The 23,829-nt window shown below is 54.3% G+C and overlaps 1 protein-coding gene across 2 annotated transcripts in view; it reads left to right on the top strand.

The window, feature by feature from the left end:
• Window positions 1-7,448: 7,448 nt before the first annotated feature.
• The window catches only part of LOC138489491 (zinc finger protein 2-like), a 284,440-nt gene continuing 268,059 nt past the window's right edge, over window positions 7,449-23,829 (top strand). For both annotated transcript variants that reach the window (XM_069617233.1, XM_069617232.1), the window contains exon 1: window positions 7,449-8,465. In XM_069617233.1, the coding sequence (XP_069473334.1) occupies window positions 8,442-8,465 (24 nt within the window). In that variant the 5' untranslated portion in view covers window positions 7,449-8,441. The remainder of the gene's footprint in view (window positions 8,466-23,829) is intronic.

The following is a 23,829-nucleotide window of genomic DNA, read 5'->3' as shown; positions in this document are numbered from 1 at the left end:
CAAAAGGTAGGTTTGGCGGCGGAGGAAAGCTTAAGGTTTAGGGGGTGAAGGGAGGGGGGATAGCGGACAGGGTGATGTGCGTGATTATAGCATGCTTGATATTTCGAATTCGAAATCTTTCGGATTCGTAATATCCAGCTACAAAATAATCATGTACATCCAGATCCCACCACAATCTGGAGTATCCCTCGCAGAAATTGTTACTGTGAAAAACTGTGATTTCCAAACAGCCCCTTTTTGTGCATTAAGGCACATATCGACTTGCCAAAAGACCCCCAAGTTCCTAACTTTTTGGGCTAAAATAACCGGGTGGCCTACTAGGAAAGGGTATGGTGGGAGAGCTCCACAGTTGTTCCAACAGGTGATTTAGTCCAAACAGAATCATTCACTCCTGCACAAGATCCTGACCAACAGATAACAGAGAAAAAAATCCTTCAAGGGGCCATCAACCCGCAGAAAGATCTACCAATGAGTGATACTTAACCCGCAAGGAGACCAGCTATTTAAGACATGGAAGCAGATGAACATTAAAAAGGAGTGCTGACAACAGGGGAAATGGCAGCACTCCAAAAATAACCAGTAGAGGGGAGGAATGGAAAGAGCCTGTTTGCGTTTAGCAAGAAATCAACTAAACCAATCGAAAGCCTGATAGTTTACCCCAGCCAACAGAGAGAGCTGGAACACTGGGAGAGATGTGGAAAGATCTAAAAGTATGAGAATAGGGGGCTTTTTCTTTCCCATGGATTCTGACGTGGTCTAAACCATTCACAATGTTCCTGAGAACAACCTTTTGGAAAACTTTGGAGATCCAAGGAAGCCCTGCAACAGGGCAGATGTTAAAACAGCTGAATCCAAACCAGGCTTTTTAAGGAGGGAGGTCAGGACAGATCGTTTGAGTTCAGCCTGCACCAGCCAGAATAAAAGGAGAAATCAATGTATTTGGACCCCCCCCCCCCGGGGGCAGCGCCACGGCATGTTCTGTGCATGTTGAGGGAAGGCCGTGGAAGAATCAGTCACATTGGAAGTGTGGTGAAAATTGGAGAAGAGAGGCCACATCACTTGAGGCAGCTATTAGGACTAGTGTTGATCTCTTGCCTTGCGGGCGGGGGGGGGGTGACAGTTTGAGCTGGTCTGTAAGAGAGAGAGGGTGCCGGTGGATGTTCCTATAGCGACTTATCTGAATATATCCTAATGTTCCTGTATTCCCTGGATGTGAACGGTATTAGAGTCATACCTAGTAAAGAAGTTGCCTAAGCTACACTGCGGTCTCAGCATCATCTGTACCGACAGACCCTCATTGCAATAGTAGCAGAAGAGGTCCTGGGGCTGGAACAGAAGCAGGGCATTGTGGGAAGGTCTGAACAAAATCCTTCTTGACTTCTTTCAGAATAAGTGTGATCTAATTGCCAAAGAAGAGGTGCAAGGCCTCACAGTGCCTCGGTAGATAGAGTTTAGTCACCCCAAGTGTAGGTGGGGGATAAAGAATCCTGGAATACCTGACACAATGTCTTTGTGACACTGGTGGCGTATTTATTTTTTCATGGAAAAGTGTTTTAGCCATGGGCGTATCCTTTTCATGTGTCTTAGGAGCATCCTTCAATAGGAACAGAACCAAATGATCCCCTATTTTCCTCCATTTGGCTTTGAGGAGTTAAGGAGTCTCTTACAGATGAACCACGTGAAGCATTTGTATTTGAATTAAGATGGGAATCTTAAATAAGGCCGCCTTGAACGTGGCTACAGCCCAAACGGTTTGCAATGCTCTGCAGAAGGCAGTGCAGAATGTGGTTGGGTTGAGGGTGATATTAAGATCAAAAGGAGACTGGTAGACTCACTATCTACAGGAACACGCGCCGCCATGCGAGAAGGGAAGAAGTAGAAACACAATGAAGACCAGCCTGTCTGGAATGAGAAGGGGCCAGTGGTCCACAGAGCGTGAACATGAGGTGAAATACTGACGAGAAAAGTGGCACCGTCAGCCTTAGATGGGGTGTCTCCCCAAAAAGTAAAATCCTCAAGAATCGAATGGTGGAGAAAACCAGGATCCTAAGAAGAAAGAAGGTGTGAGAAACTAAAGTAGAGGCCTCAGGGCCAGTGTGAGGTGGAGAGGCAGGACACCAGGTATGGGTTATAGAACTCCCAAATCTCCCAGGACATGCATGAGAATGTCATCAAGTCCAGTTTCTTCTTTAAATGTAGGGAAAGACAAAGCTACAAGTCCCAGAAATCATGGGAAAAAACAGGTCTGGATGAGCTTCTCACACATAAAAGAGGGGAGCTTAGACGTTTTGTGTTGTGATGTGTGGAAGCAGTTCTGTGTTTTGACGCTGGGGAGGAAGGACACTGGGTCTGGGTTTTGGGTTGTGCTGTATGGAAGTTGTGCGCCTGGGAGGGTTTGTGTTGTGTTGTGTGGAGGTAGTTCTAGCAAAACAGAAAGTTGATGGCTGGAAGGTTTAGAATGAATCTTAACCTCTGGCATTGCTCTGGACAACCCTCCAGACCATCGTTCTTCACCTGCCAAGCCATTACAGAAGGGGAAAAACCATATGCAAATCAGGCTTGGTCCTACCCCAAAAGGGGCAGTCCAGCCCGAACTGCTAGGTCACATCCCTTCTGCACGAGACCACAAGCATCCCCAGACATGTTTCAGCCTTGTTGGGCGTCATCAGTGAGGAGTAGCTTGGGTCTCTAGGTCCGGCAGACTCGGGACCCACGTCTGGGCATACCCGTCCCACTCGGGGTGACTTTAGCAAAACAGAAAGTTGATGGCTGGAAGGTTTTGAATTAATCATAACCACGGGCAAAGCTCTGGGCAACCCTCCAGACCATCGTTTTTCAGCCTGCCAAGCCATTACAGAAGGGGAAAAACCATATGCAAATCAGGCTTGGTCCTACCCCAAAAGGGGCAGTCCAGCCCGAACTGCTAGGTCACATCCCTTCTGCACGAGACCACAAGCATCCCCAGACATGTTTCAGCCTTGTTGGGCGTCATCAGTGAGGAGTAGCTTGGGTCTCTAGGCCCGGCAGACTCGGGACCCACGTCTGGGCATACCCGTCCCACTCGGGGTGACTTTAGCAAAACAGAAAGTTGATGGCTGGAAGGTTTTGAATTAATCATAACCACGGGCAAAGCTCTGGGCAACCCTCCAGACCATCGTTTTTCAGCCTGCCAAGCCATTACAGAAGGGGAAAAACCATATGCAAATCAGGCTTGGTCCTACCCCAAAAGGAGCAGTCCAGCCCGAACTGCTAGGTCACATCCCTTCTGCACGAGACCACAAGCATCCCCAGACATGTTTCAGCCTTGTTGGGCGTCATCAGTGAGGAGTAGCTTGGGTCTCTAGGCCCGGCAGACTCGGGACCCACGTCTGGGCATACCGTCCCACTCGGGGTGACTTTAGCAAAACAGAAAGTTGATGGCTGGAAGGTTTTGAATTAATCATAACCACGGGCAAAGCTCTGGGCAACCCTCCAGACCATCGTTTTTCAGCCTGCCAAGCCATTACAGAAGGGGAAAAACCATATGCAAATCAGGCTTGGTCCTACCCCAAAAGGGGCAGTCCAGCCCGAACTGCTAGGTCACATCCCTTCTGCACGAGACCACAAGCATCCCCAGACATGTTTCAGCCTTGTTGGGCGTCATCAGTGAGGAGTAGCTTGGGTCTCTAGGCCCGGCAGACTCGGGACCCACGTCTGGGCATACCCGTCCCACTCGGGGTGACTTTAGCAAAACAGAAAGTTGATGGCTGGAAGGTTTTGAATAAATCATAACCACGGGCAAAGCTCTGGGCAACCCTCCAGACCATCGTTTTTCAGCCTGCCAAGCCATTACAGAAGGGGAAAAACCATTGCCCAGACGTGGGTCCCTTGCTCGCTGCGCCACAGGGAACCAGGCTGCACCTCACTGAGGAGGTCCAACAAGGCCGAAACATGTCTGGGGTTGCTTGGTTTTCTGTGCAGAGGGGACCTGGCCTAGCAGTTCGGGCTGGGCTGCTACCTTCGGTGGCGGCAGCTGCTGACTGATTTGCACATGGCTGGTCCCCTTTTGCAATGGCGCAGACGGGCTAAAAAACGGTGGTGTGGAAGGTTGCCCAGAGCAGTTGCCAGTGGTTTAGATTCATTCGAAACCTTCCACCCATCACTTTTGTGGTCAGTTTATTTCTCCTTGTGAGAGAGGGTATGCCCAGACGTGGGTCCCTTGCTCGCTGCGCCACAGGGAACCAGGCTGCACCTCACTGAGGAGGTCCAACAAGGCCGAAACATGTCTGGGGTTGCTTGGTTTTCTGTGCAGAGGGGACCTGGCCTAGCAGTTCGGGCTGGGCTGCTACCTTCGGTGGCGGCAGCTGCTGACTGATTTGCACATGGCTGGTCCCCTTTTGCAATGGCGCAGACGGGCTAAAAAACGGTGGTGTGGAAGGTTGCCCAGAGCAGTTGCCAGTGGTTTAGATTCATTCGAAACCTTCCACCCGTCACTTTTGTGGTCAGTTTATTTCTCCTTGTGAGAGAGGGTATGCCCAGACGTGGGTCCCTTGCTCGCTGCGCCAGAGGGAACCAGGCTGCACCTCACTGAGGAGGTCCAACAAGGCCGAAACATGTCTGGGGTTGCTTGGTTTTCTGTGCAGAGGGGACCTGGCCTAGCAGTTCGGGCTGGGCTGCTACCTTCGGTGGCGGCAGCTGCTGACTGATTTGCACATGGCTGGTCCCCTTTTGCAATGGCGCAGACGGGCTAAAAAACGGTGGTGTGGAAGGTTGCCCAGAGCAGTTGCCAGTGGTTTAGAGTCATTCGAAACCTTCCACCCATCACTTTTGTGGTCAGTTTATTTCTCCTTGTGAGAGAGGGTATGCCCAGACGTGGGTCCCTTGCTCGCTGCGCCACAGGGAACCAGGCTGCACCTCACTGAGGAGGTCCAACAAGGCCGAAACATGTCTGGGGTTGCTTGGTTTTCTGTGCAGAGGGGACCTGGCCTAGCAGTTCGGGCTGGGCTGCTACCTTCGGTGGCGGCAGCTGCTGACTGATTTGCACATGGCTGGTCCCCTTTTGCAATGGCGCAGACGGGCTAAAAAACGGTGGTGTGGAAGGTTGCCCAGAGCAGTTGCCAGTGGTTTAGATTCATTCGAAACCTTCCACCCATCACTTTTGTGGTCAGTTTATTTCTCCTTGTGAGAGAGGGCATGTCCAGACGTGGGTCCCTTGCTCGCTGCGCCACAGGGAACCAGGCTGCACCTCACTGAGGAGGTCCAACAAGGCCGAAACATGTCTGGGGTTGCTTGGTTTTCTGTGCAGAGGGGACCTGGCCTAGCAGTTCGGGCTGGGCTGCTACCTTCGGTGGCGGCAGCTGCTGACTGATTTGCACATGGCTGGTCCCCTTTTGCAATGGCGCAGACGGGCTAAAAAACAGTGGTGTGGAAGGTTGCCCAGAGCAGTTGCCAGTGGTTTAGATTCATTCGAAACCTTCCACCCATCACTTTTGTGGTCAGTGTGGAGGTAGTTCACCTGGGATGGGTTTTGTGTTGTGTGTGGAGGCAATTCGCCAGGGATGGGTTTTGTGTTATGGGGCTGGGGAGGAGGTACACCCGGTCTGGGTTCTGTGTTGTGGTCAGTCGGTGGTGGTGGGGAAGCAGGACACCATGTGCCATGGGTCTTTTGCTGGCTCAGCTCTGGCTGGGCTCTTCCCATTCATTCTCTAGCTCCCCCACCTGAATTAGAGATACACAGATGGTATATATTCAGTGACATCCCAAGGGCCGATACAGCAGGCTCGAGGTGAACGACCCCACATGGGTCCAGTTGGCAGCAGTGACTGCTGTCCACAAGAAAATAATACGGGAGACAACTCACCTCATCTGAACCCTGCTCAGGCATGTCTCCTCAGGGATGTTGGATGGACTTCTCCACAGTGACCCTGGATGTAGTTCACCCCAGTGATCTTGGGTGGATTTCTCCCCAGTGATCTTGGATGGAGTTCTCCCCAGTGATCTTGGATGGAGTTCTCCCCAGTGATCTTGGATGGATTTCTCCCCAGTGATCTTGGGTGGATTTCTCCCCAGTGATCTTGGGTGGATTTCTCCCCACTGATCTTGGGTGTATTTTTCCCAGTGATCCTGATCCCAGTGATCTTGGATGGATTTCTCCCCAGTGATCTTGGGTGGATTTCTCCCCAGTGATTTTGGGTGGATTTCTCCCCAGTGATCTTGGATGCAGTTCTCCCCAGTGATCTTGGCTGCAGTTCTCCCCAGTGATCTTGGATGCAGTTCTTCCTAGTGATCTTGGATAGATTTTTTTCCCAGTGATCTTGGGTGGATTTCTTTCCAGTGATCTTGGGTGGATTTCTCCCGAGTGATGTGGGATGGAGTTCTCCCCAGTGATCTTGGATGGATTTCTTCCTAGTGATCTTGGGTGGATTTCTCCCCAGTGATCTTGGATGGATTTCTTCCCAGTGACCCTGGGTGGATTTCTCTCCAGTGACCCTCCCTCGCTGGACTGCTTCCTACTGATCTCTAACAGGATTAAGCAGCCTCCAGTAGCACCGGTTACTGGGTGATCTCTGGCCTCCGGCGCAGCACTGCGCATGCGCAGAGCTGGAGATAGGTAGAAATCACCAAGACACGAGACAATCACGTGCACAGGAAGCGCCAGTCTCCGCGTGTGAGACGCCGGTCACCAGGAAACGCTCCGAAGCAGTGGCCTATTTTTAAATTTCACAACTAATATGTATTTAATGGAATAATACAACTGTTCCTATGTTGTTTGTGGTGATACTTAAACCTAATTAAGCTAGTGCGCATGCTCAATAATTTTACGTGGCCTTCGGTATACGCATGTGCTTTCGAAAAGTGCGCATGCGTAGTTAGAGTACGTTTTCCAGCGCGTGCGTAGTAGAGTGAAATTTGTGCCGCTAGTGTTCAGGAATCCTGATTTGCCCATTCAAATGCAGTGCTACCCAAAGGTTCAATATACTTCCCTTTTCTGGTTTATTGTCAATAATAACATACATGTTGTGCTTCTTCGCAACAATACGAAAATGGTGGGGCATTTCTTGTGACGTCATCTTTACGCCCCTAATCTCATGAGGAAGAGTTAATGGCCCCTGAAAATCACCCCTAAATGCAGGAAACGTGCGCTTGTGACTGGGGTGAGTCTGTGGGGGGGGGGGTCCACGTTTATCCCCCCCATCCCCCGTGTAGAAGCGCTACAGGGTAACGGGCCTGTCGCTCCCTCAGCCACCACCGGCGCTGAATCTAATTGGCTGAAGGAAGACACGTGACGTAGCCTTCACCAGTGTCACGAATCTTGATCAGTTTATATGGTAATTACAACCCATAGTTCAGTCTTCTGCGCACGCGGCGCAATATAGGAATACGCATGCGTCCCAGGAAGACCGCTTACTTGCATATGCGCGTAACGAAGATGCAGGTCCTAAACTGAGCATGCGCAGTGTGCTCTGCTTTTGTTTCGCGTCACAGACATTTCCGACTATTGCATCCCAACCACAACGTAGGAACAGTTTATGATCTTATTTCACTAAAAGCATACTTGTAATGTTAATTTAAAACTAGGAAACTGCCTTGGAGCATTTCCAGTTGACTAGTGCAACAAACGTTGAGATTGGTACTTTGTGTCTTGGTGATCGAGCCCCCGGCGTTGCGCATGCGCAGTGCAGCCCTGGAAACGAGGGCTCATCATCTCCCACCAGTGCAACTGGGCGCAGCTCCAATCCTGCAGGAGATCAGTAGGAAGAAGTCCACCCAGGGTCACTGGGGAGAAGCTCACCAAGATTACTGGGGAGAAACCCACCCAAGATCACTGGGGAGAGCTGCAGCCAAGCTCTCTGGGGAGAAGAGAATCCAAGATCACTGGGGAAAACTGCAGACAAGCTCACTGGGGAGAAACCCACCCAAGATCACAGGGGGGAGAACTGCACCCAAGATCACTGGGAAGAAATCCACCCAAGATCACTGGGGAAAACTGCATCCAAGATCACTGGGGAGAACTGCGTCCAAGATCCCTGGGGAGAAATCCACCCAAGATCACTGGGGAGAACTACATCCAAGATCCCTGTGGAGAAATCCACCCAAGGTCACTGGGGAAGAAACTGCATCCAAGATCACTGGGGAGACCTGCACCCAAGATCACTAGGGAGAAATCCACCCAAGATCACTGGGGAGAACTGCATCCAAAATCACTGGGGAGAACTACATCCAAGATCCCTGTGGAGAAATCCACCCAAGGTCACTGGGGAGAACTGCATCCAAGATCACTGGGAAGAAATCCACCCAAGATCACTGGATATACATCCACTCAAGATCAACGGAGAGGTATCCATCCAAGATCACTGGGGAGAAATCCATCCAAGATCACTGGGAAGAACTACATCCAAGATAAACAGGGAGATCCACCCAAGATCATTTGCGAGAAATCTACTCAACGTCACTGGGGAGAAATGCCTCAGCAGGGTTCACATGAGGTGAGTTGTGTCACTGGGGAGGCGTGCCTGAGCAGGGTTCACATGAGGTATTTCGTTTGTTTATAAAGCGCAGCCAGGCCCGGGGGCATAAGGGCGCGTATGGTAGAGCTGGTTACAGGGGAGCAGTTAAACAGAGTTACGTTACAGTTACAGGAAGGTTACAGTTACATAAGTGTGCAAACAAAACAATACAGTCAGCCAAGTTCCATAATAGTTACAGGTAGGAACTGGCATAATAAGCAAGTGAATACGCAGAAATATTAATTCCAAGTGATTGGCCAATGTCCATTAGGCTAAGGTTAGGCTGTCAGGAGTCCGTGTTATGGAGCCAACACTTCGTGCTATGTTTGAACCGGTTAAATGAAGGTTCTGCACGTAGATGTGGGGGGATGGTGTTCCATAGTTTGGATGCTTGTACCGGGAAGCTCGCTCCACCCGAGTTGTGGAGTTTAAATCTCGGTATGGTCAAGGTGTTAGTTTGGGCTGCTCTAAGAGGTCTCAAGGCGGAGTGTGGTGTGAAATGGTTAGTGAGGTATGCTGGAGCAAGGTTAGCCCTAACTTTGTGTGTGAGGACAAGCGTTTTCAGGGATATTCTATGCTTGACAGGGAGCCAGCGTAGGTTACGTCTGGTCTCAGATATGTGTGCTTTTTTGGGGATGTTAAGGGCAGCTCTGATTGCATTGTTTTGGACTACTTGTAATTTATTAATATTTTTGTGGCTGGTGCCCAAGTAGAGGGCATTGCAGTAGTCTATTTTGGAGAGGACTAGTGCTCTCGCGAGGTGAGTTGTGTCACTGGGGAGACGTGCGTGAGCAGGGTTCACATGAGGTGAGTTGTGTCACTGGGGAGGCGTGCCTGAGCAGGGTTCACATGTGGTGAGTTGTGTCACTGGGGAGACGTGCCTGAGAAGGGTTCGCATGAGGTGAGTTGCGTCACTGGGGAGACGTGGCTGAGCAGGGTTTGCATGAGGTGAGTTGTGTCACTGGGGAGACGTGGCTGAGCAGGGTTCACCTGAGGTGAGTCGTATCACTGGGGAGACGTGCCTGAGCAGGGTTCACATGAGGTGAGTCGTGTCACTGGGAAGAAGTGGCTGGGCAGGGTTCAGATGAGGTGAGTTGTGTCACTGGGGAGACGTGCCTGAACAGGGTTCACATGAGGTGAGTTGTGTCACTGGGGAGATGTGCCTTGCAGGGTTTGCATGAGGTGAGTTGTGTCACTGGGGAGACGTGGCTGAGCAGGGTTCACCTGAGGTGAGTTGTGTCACTGAGGAGACGTGCCTGAACAGGGTTCACATGAGGTGAGTTGTGTCACTGGGGAGATGTGCCTTGCAGGGTTTGCATGAGGTGAGTTGTGTCACTGGGGAGACCTGCCTGAGTAGGGTTCACATGAGGTGAGTTGTGTCACTGAGGAGACGTGCGTGTCAGGGTTCAGATGAGGTGAGTTGCGTCACTGGGAGACGTGCCTGAGCAGGGTTCACATGAGGTGAGTTGTGTCACTGGGGAGACGTGCCTGAGCAGGGTTCACATGAGGTGAGTTGTATCACTGTGGAGACATGCCTGAGCAGGGTTCACACGAGGTGAATTGTGTCACTGGGGAGGCGTGCCTGAGCAGGGGTCACGTGAGGTGAGTTGTGTCACTGGGCAGACGTGCCTGCAAGGTTCAGATGAGGTGAGTTGTGTCACTGGGGAGACGTGCCTGAGCAGGGTTCGCATGAGGTGAATTGTGTCACTGGGGAGGCGTGCCTGAGCAGGGGTCACGTGAGGTGAGTTGTGTCACTGGGGAGGCGTGCCTGAGCAGGGTTCACCTAAGGTGAGTTGTGTCACTGAGGAGACGTGCCTGAGCAGGGTTCAGATGAGGTGAGTGGTGTCACTGGGGAGACGTGCCTGAGCAGGGGTCACGTGAGGTGAGTTGTGTCCCTGGGGAGGCGTGCCTGAGCAGTGTTCACATTAGGTGAGTTGTGTCACTGGGGAGACGTGGCTGAGCAGGGTTCACCTGAGGTGAGTTGTGTCACTGAGGAGACGTGCCTGAGCAGGGTTCAGATGAGGTGAGTTGTGTCACCGGGGAGACGTGCCTGAGCAGGGTTCAGATGAGGTGAGTTGTGTCACTAAGGAGACGTGCGTGAGCAGGGTTCAGATGAGGTGAGTTGTGTCACTGGGGAGACGTGCCTGAGCAGGGTTCACATGAGGTGAGTTGTGTCACTATGGAGACGTGCCTGAGTAGGGTTCACATGAGGTGAGTTGTGTCACTGGGGAGACGTGCCTGAGCAGGGTTCAGATGAGGTGAGTTGTGTCACTGGGGAGAAGTGCCTGAGCAGGGTTCACATGAGGTGAGTTGTGTCACTAAGGAGACGTGCCTGAGCAGGGTTCACATGAGGTGAATTGTGTCACTGGGGAGGCGTGCCTGAGCAGGGGTCACGTGAGGTGAGTTGTGTCACTGGGGAGGCGTGCCTGAGCAGGGTTCACCTGAGGTGAGTTGTGTCACTGAGGAGACGTGCCTGAGCAGGGTTCAGATGAGGTGAGTGGTGTCACTGGGGAGACGTGCCTGAGCAGGGGTCACGTGAGGTGAGTTGTATCCCTGGGGAGGCGTGCCTGAGCAGTGTTCACATGAGGTGAGTTGTGTCACTGGGGAGACGTGGCTGAGCAGGGTTCACCTGAGGTGAGTTGTGTCACTGAGGAGACGTGCCTGAGCAGGGTTCAGATGAGGTGAGTTGTGTCACCGGGGAGACGTGCCTGAGCAGGGTTCAGATGAGGTGAGTTGTGTCACTGGGGAGACATGCCTGAGAAGGGTTCGCATGAGGTGAGTTGCGTCACTGGGGAGACGTGGCTGAGCAGGGTTTGCATGAGGTGAGTTGTGTCACTGGGGAGACGTGGCTGAGCAGGGTTCACCTGAGGTGAGTCGTATCACTGGGGAGACGTGCCTGAGCAGGGTTCACATGAGGTGAGTCGTGTCACTGGGAAGAAGTGGCTGGGCAGGGTTCAGATGAGGTGAGTTGTGTCACTGGGGAGACGTGCCTGAACAGGGTTCACATGAGGAGAGTTGTGTCACTGGGGAGATGTGCCTTGCAGGGTTTGCATGAGGTGAGTTGTGTCACTGGGGAGACGTGCCTGAGCAGGGTTCACATGAGGTGAGTTGTGTCACTGGGGAGGCGTGCCTGAGCAGGGTTCAGATGAGGTGAGTTGTGTCACTAAGGAGACATGCCTGAGCAGGGTTCACATGAGGTGAGTTGTGTCACTGGGGAGACGTGGCTGAGCAGGGTTCACCTGAGGTGAGTTGTGTCACTGAGGAGACGTGCCTGAACAGGGTTCACATGAGGTGAGTTGTGTCACTGGGGAGATGTGCCTTGCAGGGTTTGCATGAGGTGAGTTGTGTCACTGGGGAGACCTGCCTGAGTAGGGTTCACATGAGGTGAGTTGTGTCACTGAGGAGACGTGCGTGTCAGGGTTCAGATGAGGTGAGTTGCGTCACTGGGAGACGTGCCTGAGCAGGGTTCACATGAGGTGAGTTGTGTCACTGGGGAGACGTGCCTGAGCAGGGTTCACATGAGGTGAGTTGTATCACTGTGGAGACATGCCTGAGCAGGGTTCACATGAGGTGAATTGTGTCACTGGGGAGGCGTGCCTGAGCAGGGGTCACGTGAGGTGAGTTGTGTCACTGGGCAGACGTGCCTGCAAGGTTCAGATGAGGTGAGTTGTGTCACTGGGGAGACGTGCCTGAGCAGGGTTCACATGAGGTGAATTGTGTCACTGGGGAGGCGTGCCTGAGCAGGGGTCACGTGAGGTGAGTTGTGTCACTGGGGAGGCGTGCCTGAGCAGGGTTCACCTGAGGTGAGTTGTGTCACTGAGGAGACGTGCCTGAGCAGGGTTCAGATGAGGTGAGTGGTGTCACTGGGGAGACGTGCCTGAGCAGGGGTCACGTGAGGTGAGTTGTGTCCCTGGGGAGGCGTGCCTGAGCAGTGTTCACATTAGGTGAGTTGTGTCACTGGGGAGACGTGGCTGAGCAGGGTTCACCTGAGGTGAGTTGTGTCACTGAGGAGACGTGCCTGAGCAGGGTTCAGATGAGGTGAGTTGTGTCACCGGGGAGACGTGCCTGAGCAGGGTTCAGATGAGGTGAGTTGTGTCACTAAGGAGACGTGCGTGAGCAGGGTTCAGATGAGGTGAGTTGTGTCACTGGGGAGACGTGCCTGAGCAGGGTTCACATGAGGTGAGTTGTGTCACTGTGGAGACGTGCCTGAGTAGGGTTCACATGAGGTGAGTTGTGTCACTGGGGAGACGTGCCTGAGCAGGGTTCAGATGAGGTGAGTTGTGTCACTGGGGAGAAGTGCCTGAGCAGGGTTCACATGAGGTGAGTTGTGTCACTAAGGAGACGTGCCTGAGCAGGGTTCACATGAGGTGAATTGTGTCACTGGGGAGGCGTGCCTGAGCAGGGGTCACGTGAGGTGAGTTGTGTCACTGGGGAGGCGTGCCTGAGCAGGGTTCACCTGAGGTGAGTTGTGTCACTGAGGAGACGTGCCTGAGCAGGGTTCAGATGAGGTGAGTGGTGTCACTGGGGAGACGTGCCTGAGCAGGGGTCACGTGAGGTGAGTTGTATCCCTGGGGAGGCGTGCCTGAGCAGTGTTCACATGAGGTGAGTTGTGTCACTGGGGAGACGTGGCTGAGCAGGGTTCACCTGAGGTGAGTTGTGTCACTGAGGAGATGTGCCTGAGCAGGGTTCAGATGAGGTGAGTTGTGTCACCGGGGAGACGTGCCTGAGCAAGGTTCAGATGAGGTGAGTTGTGTCACTAAGGAGACGTGCGTGAGCAGGGTTCAGATGAGGTGAGTTGTGTCACTGGGGAGACGTGCCTGAGCAGGGTTCACATGAGGTGAGTTGTGTCACTGTGGAGACGTGCCTGAGTAGGGTTCACATGAGGTGAGTTGTGTCACTGGGGAGACGTGCCTGAGCAGGGTTCAGATGAGGTGAGTTGTGTCACTGGGGAGAAGTGCCTGAGCAGGGTTTACATGAGGGGAGTTATGTCACTGGGGAGACGTGCCTGAGCAGGGTTCAGATGAGTTGAGTTGTGTCACTAAGGAGACATGCCTGAGCAGGGTTCGCATGAGGTGAGTTGTGTCACCGGGGAGACGTGCCTGAGCAGGGTTCGCATAAGGTGAGTTGTTTCTCTGGGGAGGCGTGCCTGAGCAGTGTTTACATGAGGTGAGTTGTGTCACCGCGGAGACGTGCCTGAGCAGGGGTGAGGTGAGTTGTGTCCCTGGGGAGGCGTGCCTGAGCAGTGTTCACATGAGGTGAGTTGTGTCACTGGGGAGACGTGGCTGAGCAGGGTTCAGATGAGGTGAGTTGTGTCACTGGGGAGACGTGCCTGAGCAGGGTTCAGATGAGGTGAGCTGTGTCACTGGGGAGACGTGGCTGAGCAGGGTTCACCTGAGGTGAGTTGTGTCACTGGGGAGACGTGCCTGAGCAGGGTTCAGATGAGGTGAGTTGTGTCACTGGGGAGACGTGCCTGAGCAGGGTTCACATGAGGTGAGCTGTGTCACTGGGGAGACGTGCCTGAGCAGGGTTCACATGAGGTGAGTTGTGTCACTGGGGAGACGTGCCTGAGCAGGGTTCAGATGAGGTGAGTTGTGTCACTGGGGAGACGTGCCTGAGCAGGGTTCACATGAGGTGAGTTGTTTCTCTGGGGAGGCATGTCTGAGCAGGGTTCACATGAGGAGAGTTGTGTCACTGGGGAGACGTGCCTGCGCAGGGTTTAGATGAGGTGAGTTGTGTCACTGGGGAGACGTGCCTGAGCAGGGTTCACATGAGGAGAGTTGTGTCACTGGGGAGACGTGCCTGAGCAGGGTTTAGATGAGGTGAGTTGTGTCACTGGGGAGACGTGCCTGAGCAGGGTTCACATGAGGTGAGTTGTTTCTCTGGGGAGGCGTGTCTGAGCAGGGTTCACATGAGGTGAGTCGTGTCACTGGGGAGACATGCCTCTGCAGGGTACACATGAGGTGAGTTGTGTCACTGGGGAGACATGCCTCAGCAGGGTACACATGAGGTGAGTTGTGTCACTGGGAAGACGTGCCTGAGCAGGGTTCACATGAGGTGAGTTGTGTCACTGGGGAGGCGTGCCTGAGCAGGGTTCACATGAGGTGAGTTGTGTCACTAAGGAGACATGCCTGAACAGGGTTCAGATGAGGTGAGTTGTTTCTCTGGGGAGGCGTGTCTGAGCAGGGTTCACATGAGGTGAGTTGTGTCACCAGGAGGCGTGTCTGAGCAGGGTTCACATGAGGTGAGTCGTGTCACTGGGGAGACGTGCATGAACAGGGTTCACATGAGGTGAGTTGTGTCACTAAGGAGACATGCCTGTGCAGGGTTTGCATGAGGTGAGTTGTGTCACTGTGGAGACCTGTCTGAGCAGGGTTCAGATGAGGTGAGTTGTGTCACTGGGGAGGCGTGCCTGTGCAGGGTTTGCATGAGGTGAGTTGTGTCACTTGGGAGGTGTGCCTGTGCAGGGTTTGCATGAGGTGAGTTGTGTCACTGTGGAGACCTGTCTGAGCAGGGTTCAGATGAGGTGAGTTGTGTCACTGGGGAGGCCTGCCTGAGCAGGGTTCACATGAGGTGAGTTGTGTCACTGGGGAGACGTGGCTGAGCAGGGTTCATCTGAGGTGAGTTGTGTCACTGAGGAGACGTGCCTGAGCAGGGTTCACATGAGATGAGTCGTGTCACTGGGGAGGCGTGCCTGTGCAGGGTTTGCATGAGGTGAGTTGTGTCACTGTGGAGACGTGTCTGAGCAGGGTTCAGATGAGGTGAGTTCTGTCACTGGGGAGATGTGCCTGAGCAGGGTTTGCATGAGGTGAGTTGTGTCACTGGGGAGGTGTGCCTGAGCAGGGTTCACATGGGGTGAGTTGTGTCACTGGGGAGACGTGCCTGAGAAGGGTTTGCATGAGGTGAGTTGCGTCACTGGGGAGACGTGGCTGAGCAGGGTTCACATGAGGTGAGTTGTGTCACTGGGGAGACGTGGCTGAGCAGGGTTCACCTGAGGTGAGTTGTGTCACTGAGGAGACGTGCCTGAGCAGGGTTCACATGAGATGAGTCGTGTCACTGGGGAGGCGTGCCTGTGCAGGGTTTGCATGAGGTGAGTTGTGTCACTGTGGAGACCTGTCTGAGCATGGTTTGCATGAGGTGAGTTGGGTCACTGGGGAGACGTGCCTGAGCAGGGTTCACATGAGGTGAGTTGTTTCTCTGGGGAGACGTGCCTGTGCAGGGTTTGCATGAGGTGAGTTCTGTCACTGGGGAGATGTGCCTGAGCAGGGTTCACATGAGGTGAGCTGTGTCACTGGGGAGGCGTGCCTGAGCAGGGTTCACATGAGGTGAGTTGTGTCACTGGGGATACGTGGCTGAGCAGGGTTCACCTGAGGTGAGTTGTGTCACTGAGGAGACGTGCCTGAGCAGGGTTCAGATGAGGTGAGTTGTGTCACTGGGGAGACGTGGCTGAGCAGGGTTCAGATGAGGTGAGTTGTGTCACTGAGGAGACGTGCCTGAGCAGGGTTCAGATGAGGCGAGTTGTGTCACTGGGGAGACGTGCCTGAGCAGGGTTCGCATGAGGTGAGTGGTGTCACTGGGGAGACATGCCTGAGCAGGGTTTACCTGAGGTGAGTTGTGTCACTGAGGAGACGTGCCTGAGCAGGGTTCAGATGAGGTGAGTTGTGTCACTAAGGAGACATGCCTGAGCAGGGTTCACATGAGGTGAGTTGTGTCACTGGGGAGACGTGGCTGAGCAGGGTTCAGATGAGGTGAGTTGTGTCACTGGGGAGACGTGCCTGAGCAGGGTTCAGATGAGGTGAGTTGTGTCACTAAGGAGACATGCCTGAGCAGGGGTCGCATGAGGTAAGTGGTGTCACTGGGGAGACGTGCCTGAGCAGGGTTTACATGAGGTGAGTTGTGTCACTGCAGAGACGTGCCTGAGCAGGGTTCACATGAGGTGAGTTGTGTCACTGGGGAGACGTGCCTGAGCAGGGTTTACATGAGGTGAGTTGTGTCACTGGGGAGACGTACCTGAGCAGGGTTTACATGAGGTGAGTTGTGTCACTGCAGAGACGTGCCTGAGAAGAGTTCACATGAGGTGAGTTGTGTCACATGAGTTGAGTTGTTTCTCCGGGGAGACTTGCCTCAGCAGGGTCACTGGGGAGGCGTACCTGTGCAGGGTTTGCATGAGGTGAGTTGTGTCACTGAGGAGACGTGCCTGAGCAGGGTTCAGATGAGGTGAGTTGTGTCACTGGGGAGACGTGCGTGTGCAGGGTTCAGATGAGGTGAGTTGTGTCACTAAGGAGACATGCCTGAGCAGGGTTCGCATGAGGTGAGTTGTGTCACTGAGGAAACGTGCCTGAACAGGGTTCAGATGAGGTGAGTTGTGTCACTGGGGAGACGTGCCTGAGCAGGGTTCAGATGAGGTGAGTTGTGTCACTAAGGAGACATGCCTGAGCAGGGTTCACATGAGGTGAGTTGTATTACTGTGGAGACATGCCTGAGCAGGGTTCACATGAGGTGAATTGTGTCACTGGGGAGGCGTGCCTGAGCAGGGGTCACGTAAGGTGAGTTGTGTCACTGGGCAGACGTGCCTGCAAGGTTCAGATGAGGTGAGCTGTGTCACTGGGGAGACGTGCCTGAGCAGGGTTCACATGAGGTGAATTGTGTCACTGGGGAGGCATGCCTGAGCAGGGGTCACGTGAGGTGAGTTGTGTCACTGGGGAGGCGTGCCTGAGCAGGGTTCACCTGAGGTGAGCTGTGTCACTGAGGAGACGTGCCTGAGCAGGGTTCAGATGAGGTGAGTGGTGTCACTGGGGAGACGTGCCTGAGCAGGGTTCACCTGAGGTGAGTTGTCACTGAGGAGACGTGCATGAGCAGGGTTCCGATGAGGTGAGTTGTGTCACTAAGGAGACATGCCTGAGCAGGGTTCACATGAGGTGAGTTGTGTCACTGGGGAGACGTGGCTGAGCAGGGTTCACCTGAGGTGAGTTGTGTCACTGAGGAGACGTGCCTGAGCAGGGTTCAGCTGAGTTGAGTTGTGTCACTGGGTAGACGTGCCTGAGCAGGGTTCGCATGAGGTGAGTTGACTCACTAAGGAGACATGCCTGAGCAGTGTTCGCATGAGATGAGTGGTGTCACTGGGGAGACGTGCCTGAGCAGGGTTCGCATGAGGTGAGCGGTGTCACTGGGGAGACGTGCCTGAGCAGGGTCCAGATGAGGTGAGTTGTGTCACTGGGGAGACGTGCCTGAGCAGGGTTTAGATGAGGTGAGTTGTGTCACTGGGGAGACGTGCCTGAGCATGGTTTACATGAGGTGAATTGTGTCACTGCAGAGACGTGCCTGAGAAGGGTTCACATGAGGTGAGTTGTGTCACTGGGGAGACGTGCCTGAGCAAGGTTCACATGAGGTGAGTCGTGTCACTGGGGAGACGTGCCTGAGCAGGGTTCAGATGAGGTGAGCTGTGTCACTAAGGAGACATGCCTGAGCAGGGGTCACATGAGGTGAGTTGTGTCAATGGGGATACGTGGCTGAGCAGGGTTCACCTGAGGTGAGTTGTGTCACGGAGGAGACATGCCTGAGCAGGGTTCAGATGAGGTGAGTTGTGTCACTGGGGAGACGTGCCTGAGCAGGGTTCGCATGAGGTGAGTTGTGTCACTAAGGAGACATGCCTGAGCAGGGTTCGCATGAGGTGAGTGGTGTCACTGGGGAGACGTGCCTGAGCAGGATTCGCATGAGGTGAGTGGTGTCACTGGGGAGACGTGCCTGAGCAGGGTCCAGATGAGGTGAGTTGTGTCACTGGGGAGACGTGCCTGAGCAGGGTTCACATGAGGTGAGTTGTGTCACTGGGGAGACGTGCCTGAGCAGGGTTCGCATGAGGTGAGTGGTGACACTGGGGAGACGTGCCTGAGCAGGGTCCAGATGAGGTGAGTTGTGTCACTGGGGAGACGTGCCTGAGCAGGGTTCACATGAGGTGAGTTGTGTCACTGCAGAGACGTGCCTGAGCAGGGTTTAGATGAGGTGAGTTGTGTCACTGGGGAGACGTGCCTGAGCAGGGTTTACATGAGGTGAGTTGTGTCACTCCAGAGACGTGCCTGAGCAGGGTTTAGATGAGGTGAGTTCTGTCACTGGGGAGACGTGCCTGAGCAGGGTTTACATGAGGTGAGTTGTGTCACTGCAGAGACGTGCCTGAGAAGAGTTCACATGAGGTGAGTTGTGTCACTGGGGAGACGTGCCTGAGCAGTGTTCACATTAGGTGAGTTGTGTCACATGAGTTGAGTTGTTTCTCTGGGGAGACTTGCCTCAGCAGGGTTCACATGAGGGGAGTCGTGTCACTGGGGAGGCGTGCCTGGCAAGGGTTTGCATGAGGTGAGTTGTGTCACTGAGGAGACGTGCCTGAGCAGGGTTCAGATGAGGTGAGTTGTGTCACTGGGGAGACGTGCGTGTGCAGGGTTCAGATGAGGTGAGTTGTGTCACTAAGGAGACATGCCTGAGCAGGGTTCGCATGAGGTGAGTTGCGTCACTGAGGAGACGTGCCTGAGCAGGGTTCAGATGAGGTGAGTTGTGTCACTAAGGAGACATGCCTGAGCAGGGTTCGCATGAGGTGAGTGGTGTCACTGGGGAGACGTGCCTGAGCAGGGTTCACCTGAGGTGAGTTGTGTCACTTAGGAGACGTGCCTGAGCAGGGTTCCGATGAGGTGAGTTGTGTCACTAAGGAGACATGCCTGAGCAGGGTTCACATGAGGTGAGTTGTGTCACTGGGGAGACGTGGCTGAGCAGGGTTCACCTGAGGTGAGTTGTGTCACTGAGGAGACGTGCCTGAGCAGGGTTCAGATGAGGTGAGTTGAGTCACTGGGGAGACGTGCCTGAGCAGGGTTCGCATGAGGTGAGTTGACTCACTAAGGAGACATGCCTGAGCAGGGTTCGCATGAGGTGAGTAGTGTCACTGGGGAGACGTGCCTGAGCAGGGTTTGCATGAGGTGAGCGGTGTCACTGGGGAGACGTGCCTGAGCAGGGTCCAGATGAGGTGAGTTGTGTCACTGGGGAGACGTGCCTGAGCAGGGTTTAGATGAGGTGAGTTGTGTCACTGGGGAGACGTGCTTGAGCAGGGTTTACATGAGGTGAGTTGTGTCACTGCAGAGACGTGCCTGAGCAAGGTTCACATGAAGTGAGTCGTGTCACTGGGGAGACGTGCCTGAGCAGTGTTCATAGGAGGTGAGTTGTGTCACATGAGTTGAGTTGTTTCTCTGGGGAGACTTGCCTCAGCAGGGTTCACGTGAGGGGAGTCATGTCACTGGGGAGGCGTGCCTGTGCAGGGTTTGCATGAGGTGAGTTGTGTCACTGAGGAGACGTGCCTGAGCAGGGTTCAGATGAGGTGAGTTGTGTCACTGAGGAGACGTGCGTGTCAGGGTTCAGATGAGGTGAGTTGTGTCACTAAGGAGACATGCCTGAGCAGGGTTCGCATGAGGTGAGTTGTGTCACCGGGGAGACGTGCCTGAGCAGGGTTTGCATGAGATGAGTGGTGTCACTGGGGAGACGTGCCTGAGCAGGGTTCAGATGAGGTGAGTTGTGTCACTGGGGAGACGTGCCTGAGCAGGGTTTAGATGAGGTGAATTGTGTCACTGGGGAGACGTGCCTGAGCAGGTTTTAGATGAGGTGAGTTGTGTCACTGGGGAGACGTGCCTGAGCAGGGTTCAGATGAGGTGAGTTGTGTCACTGGGGAGACGTGCCTGAGCAGGGTTCACATGAGGTGAGCTGTGTCACTGGGGAGACGTGCCTGAGCAGGGTTCACATGAGGTGAGTTGTGTCACTGGGGAGACGTGCCTGAGCAGGGTTTGCATGAGATGAGTGGTGTCACTGGGGAGACGTGCCTGAGCAGGGTTCAGATGAGGTGAGTTGTGTCACTGGGGAGACGTGCCTGAGCAGGGTTCACATGAGGTGAGCTGTGTCACTGGGGAGACGTGCCTGAGCAGGGTTCACATGAGGTGAGTTGTGTCACTGGGGAGACGTGCCTGAGCAGGGTTCAGATGAGGTGAGTTGTGTCACTGGGGAGACGTGCCTGAGCAGGGTTCACATGAGGTGAGTTGTTTCTCTGGGGAGGCATGTCTGAGCAGGGTTCACATGAGGAGAGTTGTGTCACTGGGGAGACGTGCCTGAGCAGGGTTTAGATGAGGTGAGTTGTGTCACTGGGGAGACGTGCCTGAGCAGGGTTCACATGAGGAGAGTTGTGTCACTGGGGAGACGTGCCTGAGCAGGGTTTAGATGAGGTGAGTTGTGTCACTGGGGAGACGTGCCTGAGCAGGGTTCACATGAGGTGAGTTGTTTCTCTGGGGAGGCGTGTCTGAGCAGGGTTCACATGAGGTGCGTCGTGTCACTGGGGAGACATGCCTCTGCAGGGTACACATGAGGTGAGTTGTGTCACTGGGGAGACATGCCTCAGCAGGGTACACATGAGGTGAGTTGTGTCACTGGGAAGACGTGCCTGAGCAGGGTTCACATGAGGTGAGTTGTGTCACTGGGGAGGCGTGCCTGAGCAGGGTTCACATGAGGTGAGTTGTGTCACTAAGGAGACATGCCTGAGCAGGGTTCAGATGAGGTGAGTTGTTTCTCTGGGGAGGCGTGTCTGAGCAGGTTTCACATGAGGTGAGTTGTGTCACCAGGAGGCGTGTCTGAGCAGGGTTCACATGAGGTGAGTCGTGTCACTGGGGAGACGTGCATGAACAGGGTTCACATGAGGTGAGTTGTGTCACTAAGGAGACATGCCTGTGCAGGGTTTGCATGAGGTGAGTTGTGTCACTGTGGAGACCTGTCTGAGCAGGGTTCAGATGAGGTGAGTTGTGTCACTGGGGAGGCGTGCCTGTGCAGGTTTTGCATGAGGTGAGTTGTGTCACTTGGGAGGTGTGCCTGTGCAGGGTTTGCATGAGGTGAGTTGTGTCACTGTGGAGACCTGTCTGAGCAGGGTTCAGATGAGGTGAGTTGTGTCACTGGGGAGGCCTGCCTGAGCAGGGTTCACATGAGGTGAGTTGTGTCACTGGGGAGACGTGGCTGAGCAGGGTTCATCTGAGGTGAGTTGTGTCACTGAGGAGACGTGCCTGAGCAGGGTTCACATGAGATGAGTCGTGTCACTGGGGAGGCGTGCCTGTGCAGGGTTTGCATGAGGTGAGTTGTGTCACTGTGGAGACCTCTCTGAGCAGGGTTCAGATGAGGTGAGTTCTGTCACTGGGGAGATGTGCCTGAGCAGGGTTTGCATGAGGTGAGTTGTGTCACTGGGGAGGTGTGCCTGAGCAGGGTTCACATGGGGTGAGTTGTGTCACTGGGGAGACGTGCCTGAGAAGGGTTTGCATGAGGTGAGTTGCGTCACTGGGGAGACGTGGCTGAGCAGGGTTCACATGAGGGAGGTGAGTTGTGTCACTGGGGAGACGTGGCTGAGCAGGGTTCACCTGAGGTGAGTTGTGTCACTGAGGAGACGTGCCTGAGCAGGGTTCACATGAGATGAGTCGTGTCACTGGGGAGGCGTGCCTGTGCAGGGTTTGCATGAGGTGAGTTGTGTCACTGTGGAGACCTGTCTGAGCATGGTTTGCATGAGGTGAGTTGGGTCACTGGGGAGACGTGCCTGAGCAGGGTTCACATGAGGTGAGTTGTTTCTCTGGGGAGACGTGCCTGTGCAGGGTTTGCATGAGGTGAGTTCTGTCACTGGGGAGATGTGCCTGAGCAGGGTTCACATGAGGTGAGCTGTGTCACTGGGGAGGCGTGCCTGAGCAGGGTTCACATGAGGTGAGTTGTCACTGGGGATACGTGGCTGAGCAGGGTTCAGATGAGGTGAGTTGTGTCACTGAGGAGACGTGCCTGAGCAGGGTTCAGATGAGGCGAGTTGTGTCACTGGGGAGACGTGCCTGAGCAGGGTTCGCATGAGGTGAGTGGTGTCACTGGGGAGACATGCCTGAGCAGGGTTTACCTGAGGTGAGTTGTGTCACTGAGGAGACGTGCCTGAGCAGGGTTCAGATGAGGTGAGTTGTGTCACTAAGGAGACATGCCTGAGCAGGGTTCACATGAGGTGAGTTGTGTCACTGGGGAGACGTGGCTGAGCAGGGTTCAGATGAGGTGAGTTGTGTCACTGGGGAGACGTGCCTGAGCAGGGTTCAGATGAGGTGAGTTGTGTCACTAAGGAGACATGCCTGAGCAGGGTTCACATGAGGTGAGTTGTGTCACTGGGGAGACGTGCCTGAGCAGGGTTCACATGAGGTGAGTTGTATCACTGTGGAGACATGCCTGAGCAGGGTTCACATGAGGTGAATTGTGTCACTGGGGAGGCGTGCCTGAGCAGGGGTCACGTGAGGTGAGTTGTGTCACTGGGCAGACGTGCCTGCAAGGTTCAGATGAGGTGAGTTGTGTCACTGGGGAGACGTGCCTGAGCAGGGTTCACATGAGGTGAATTGTGTCACTGGGGAGGCGTGCCTGAGCAGGGGTCACGTGAGGTGAGTTGTGTCACTGGGGAGGCGTGCCTGAGCAGGGTTCACCTGAGGTGAGTTGTGTCACTGAGGAGACGTGCCTGAGCAGGGTTCAGATGAGGTGAGTGGTGTCACTGGGGAGACGTGCCTGAGCAGGGGTCACGTGAGGTGAGTTGTGTCCCTGGAGAGGCGTGCCTGAGCAGTGTTCACATTAGGTGAGTTGTGTCACTGGGGAGACGTGGCTGAGCAGGGTTCACCTGAGGTGAGTTGTGTCACTGAGGAGACGTGCCTGAGCAGGGTTCAGATGAGGTGAGTTGTGTCACCGGGGAGACGTGCCTGAGCAGGGTTCAGATGAGGTGAGTTGTGTCACTAAGGAGACGTGCGTGAGCAGGGTTCAGATGAGGTGAGTTGTGTCACTGGGGAGACGTGCCTGAGCAGGGTTCACATGAGGTGAGTTGTGTCACTGTGGAGACGTGCCTGAGTAGGGTTCACATGAGGTGAGTTGTGTCACTGGGGAGACGTGCCTGAGCAGGGTTCAGATGAGGTGAGTTGTGTCACTGGGGAGAAGTGCCTGAGCAGGGTTCACATGAGGTGAGTTGTGTCACTAAGGAGACGTGCCTGAGCAGGGTTCACATGAGGTGAATTGTGTCACTGGGGAGGCGTGCCTGAGCAGGGGTCACGTGAGGTGAGTTGTGTCACTGGGGAGGCGTGCCTGAGCAGGGTTCACCTGAGGTGAGTTGTGTCACTGAGGAGACGTGCCTGAGCAGGGTTCAGATGAGGTGAGTGGTGTCACTGGGGAGACGTGCCTGAGCAGGGGTCACGTGAGGTGAGTTGTATCCCTGGGGAGGCGTGCCTGAGCAGTGTTCACATGAGGTGAGTTGTGTCACTGGGGAGACGTGGCTGAGCAGGGTTCACCTGAG

Source organism: Ambystoma mexicanum, chromosome 9 (genome assembly GCF_040938575.1).
Source record: "Ambystoma mexicanum isolate Mex_15411 chromosome 9, UKY_AmexF1_1, whole genome shotgun sequence".
Lineage (NCBI taxonomy): Eukaryota > Metazoa > Chordata > Amphibia > Caudata > Ambystomatidae > Ambystoma > Ambystoma mexicanum.
Note: the sequence above shows the minus strand (reverse complement) of the source record. Positions and strands in the feature narration are given on the sequence as shown.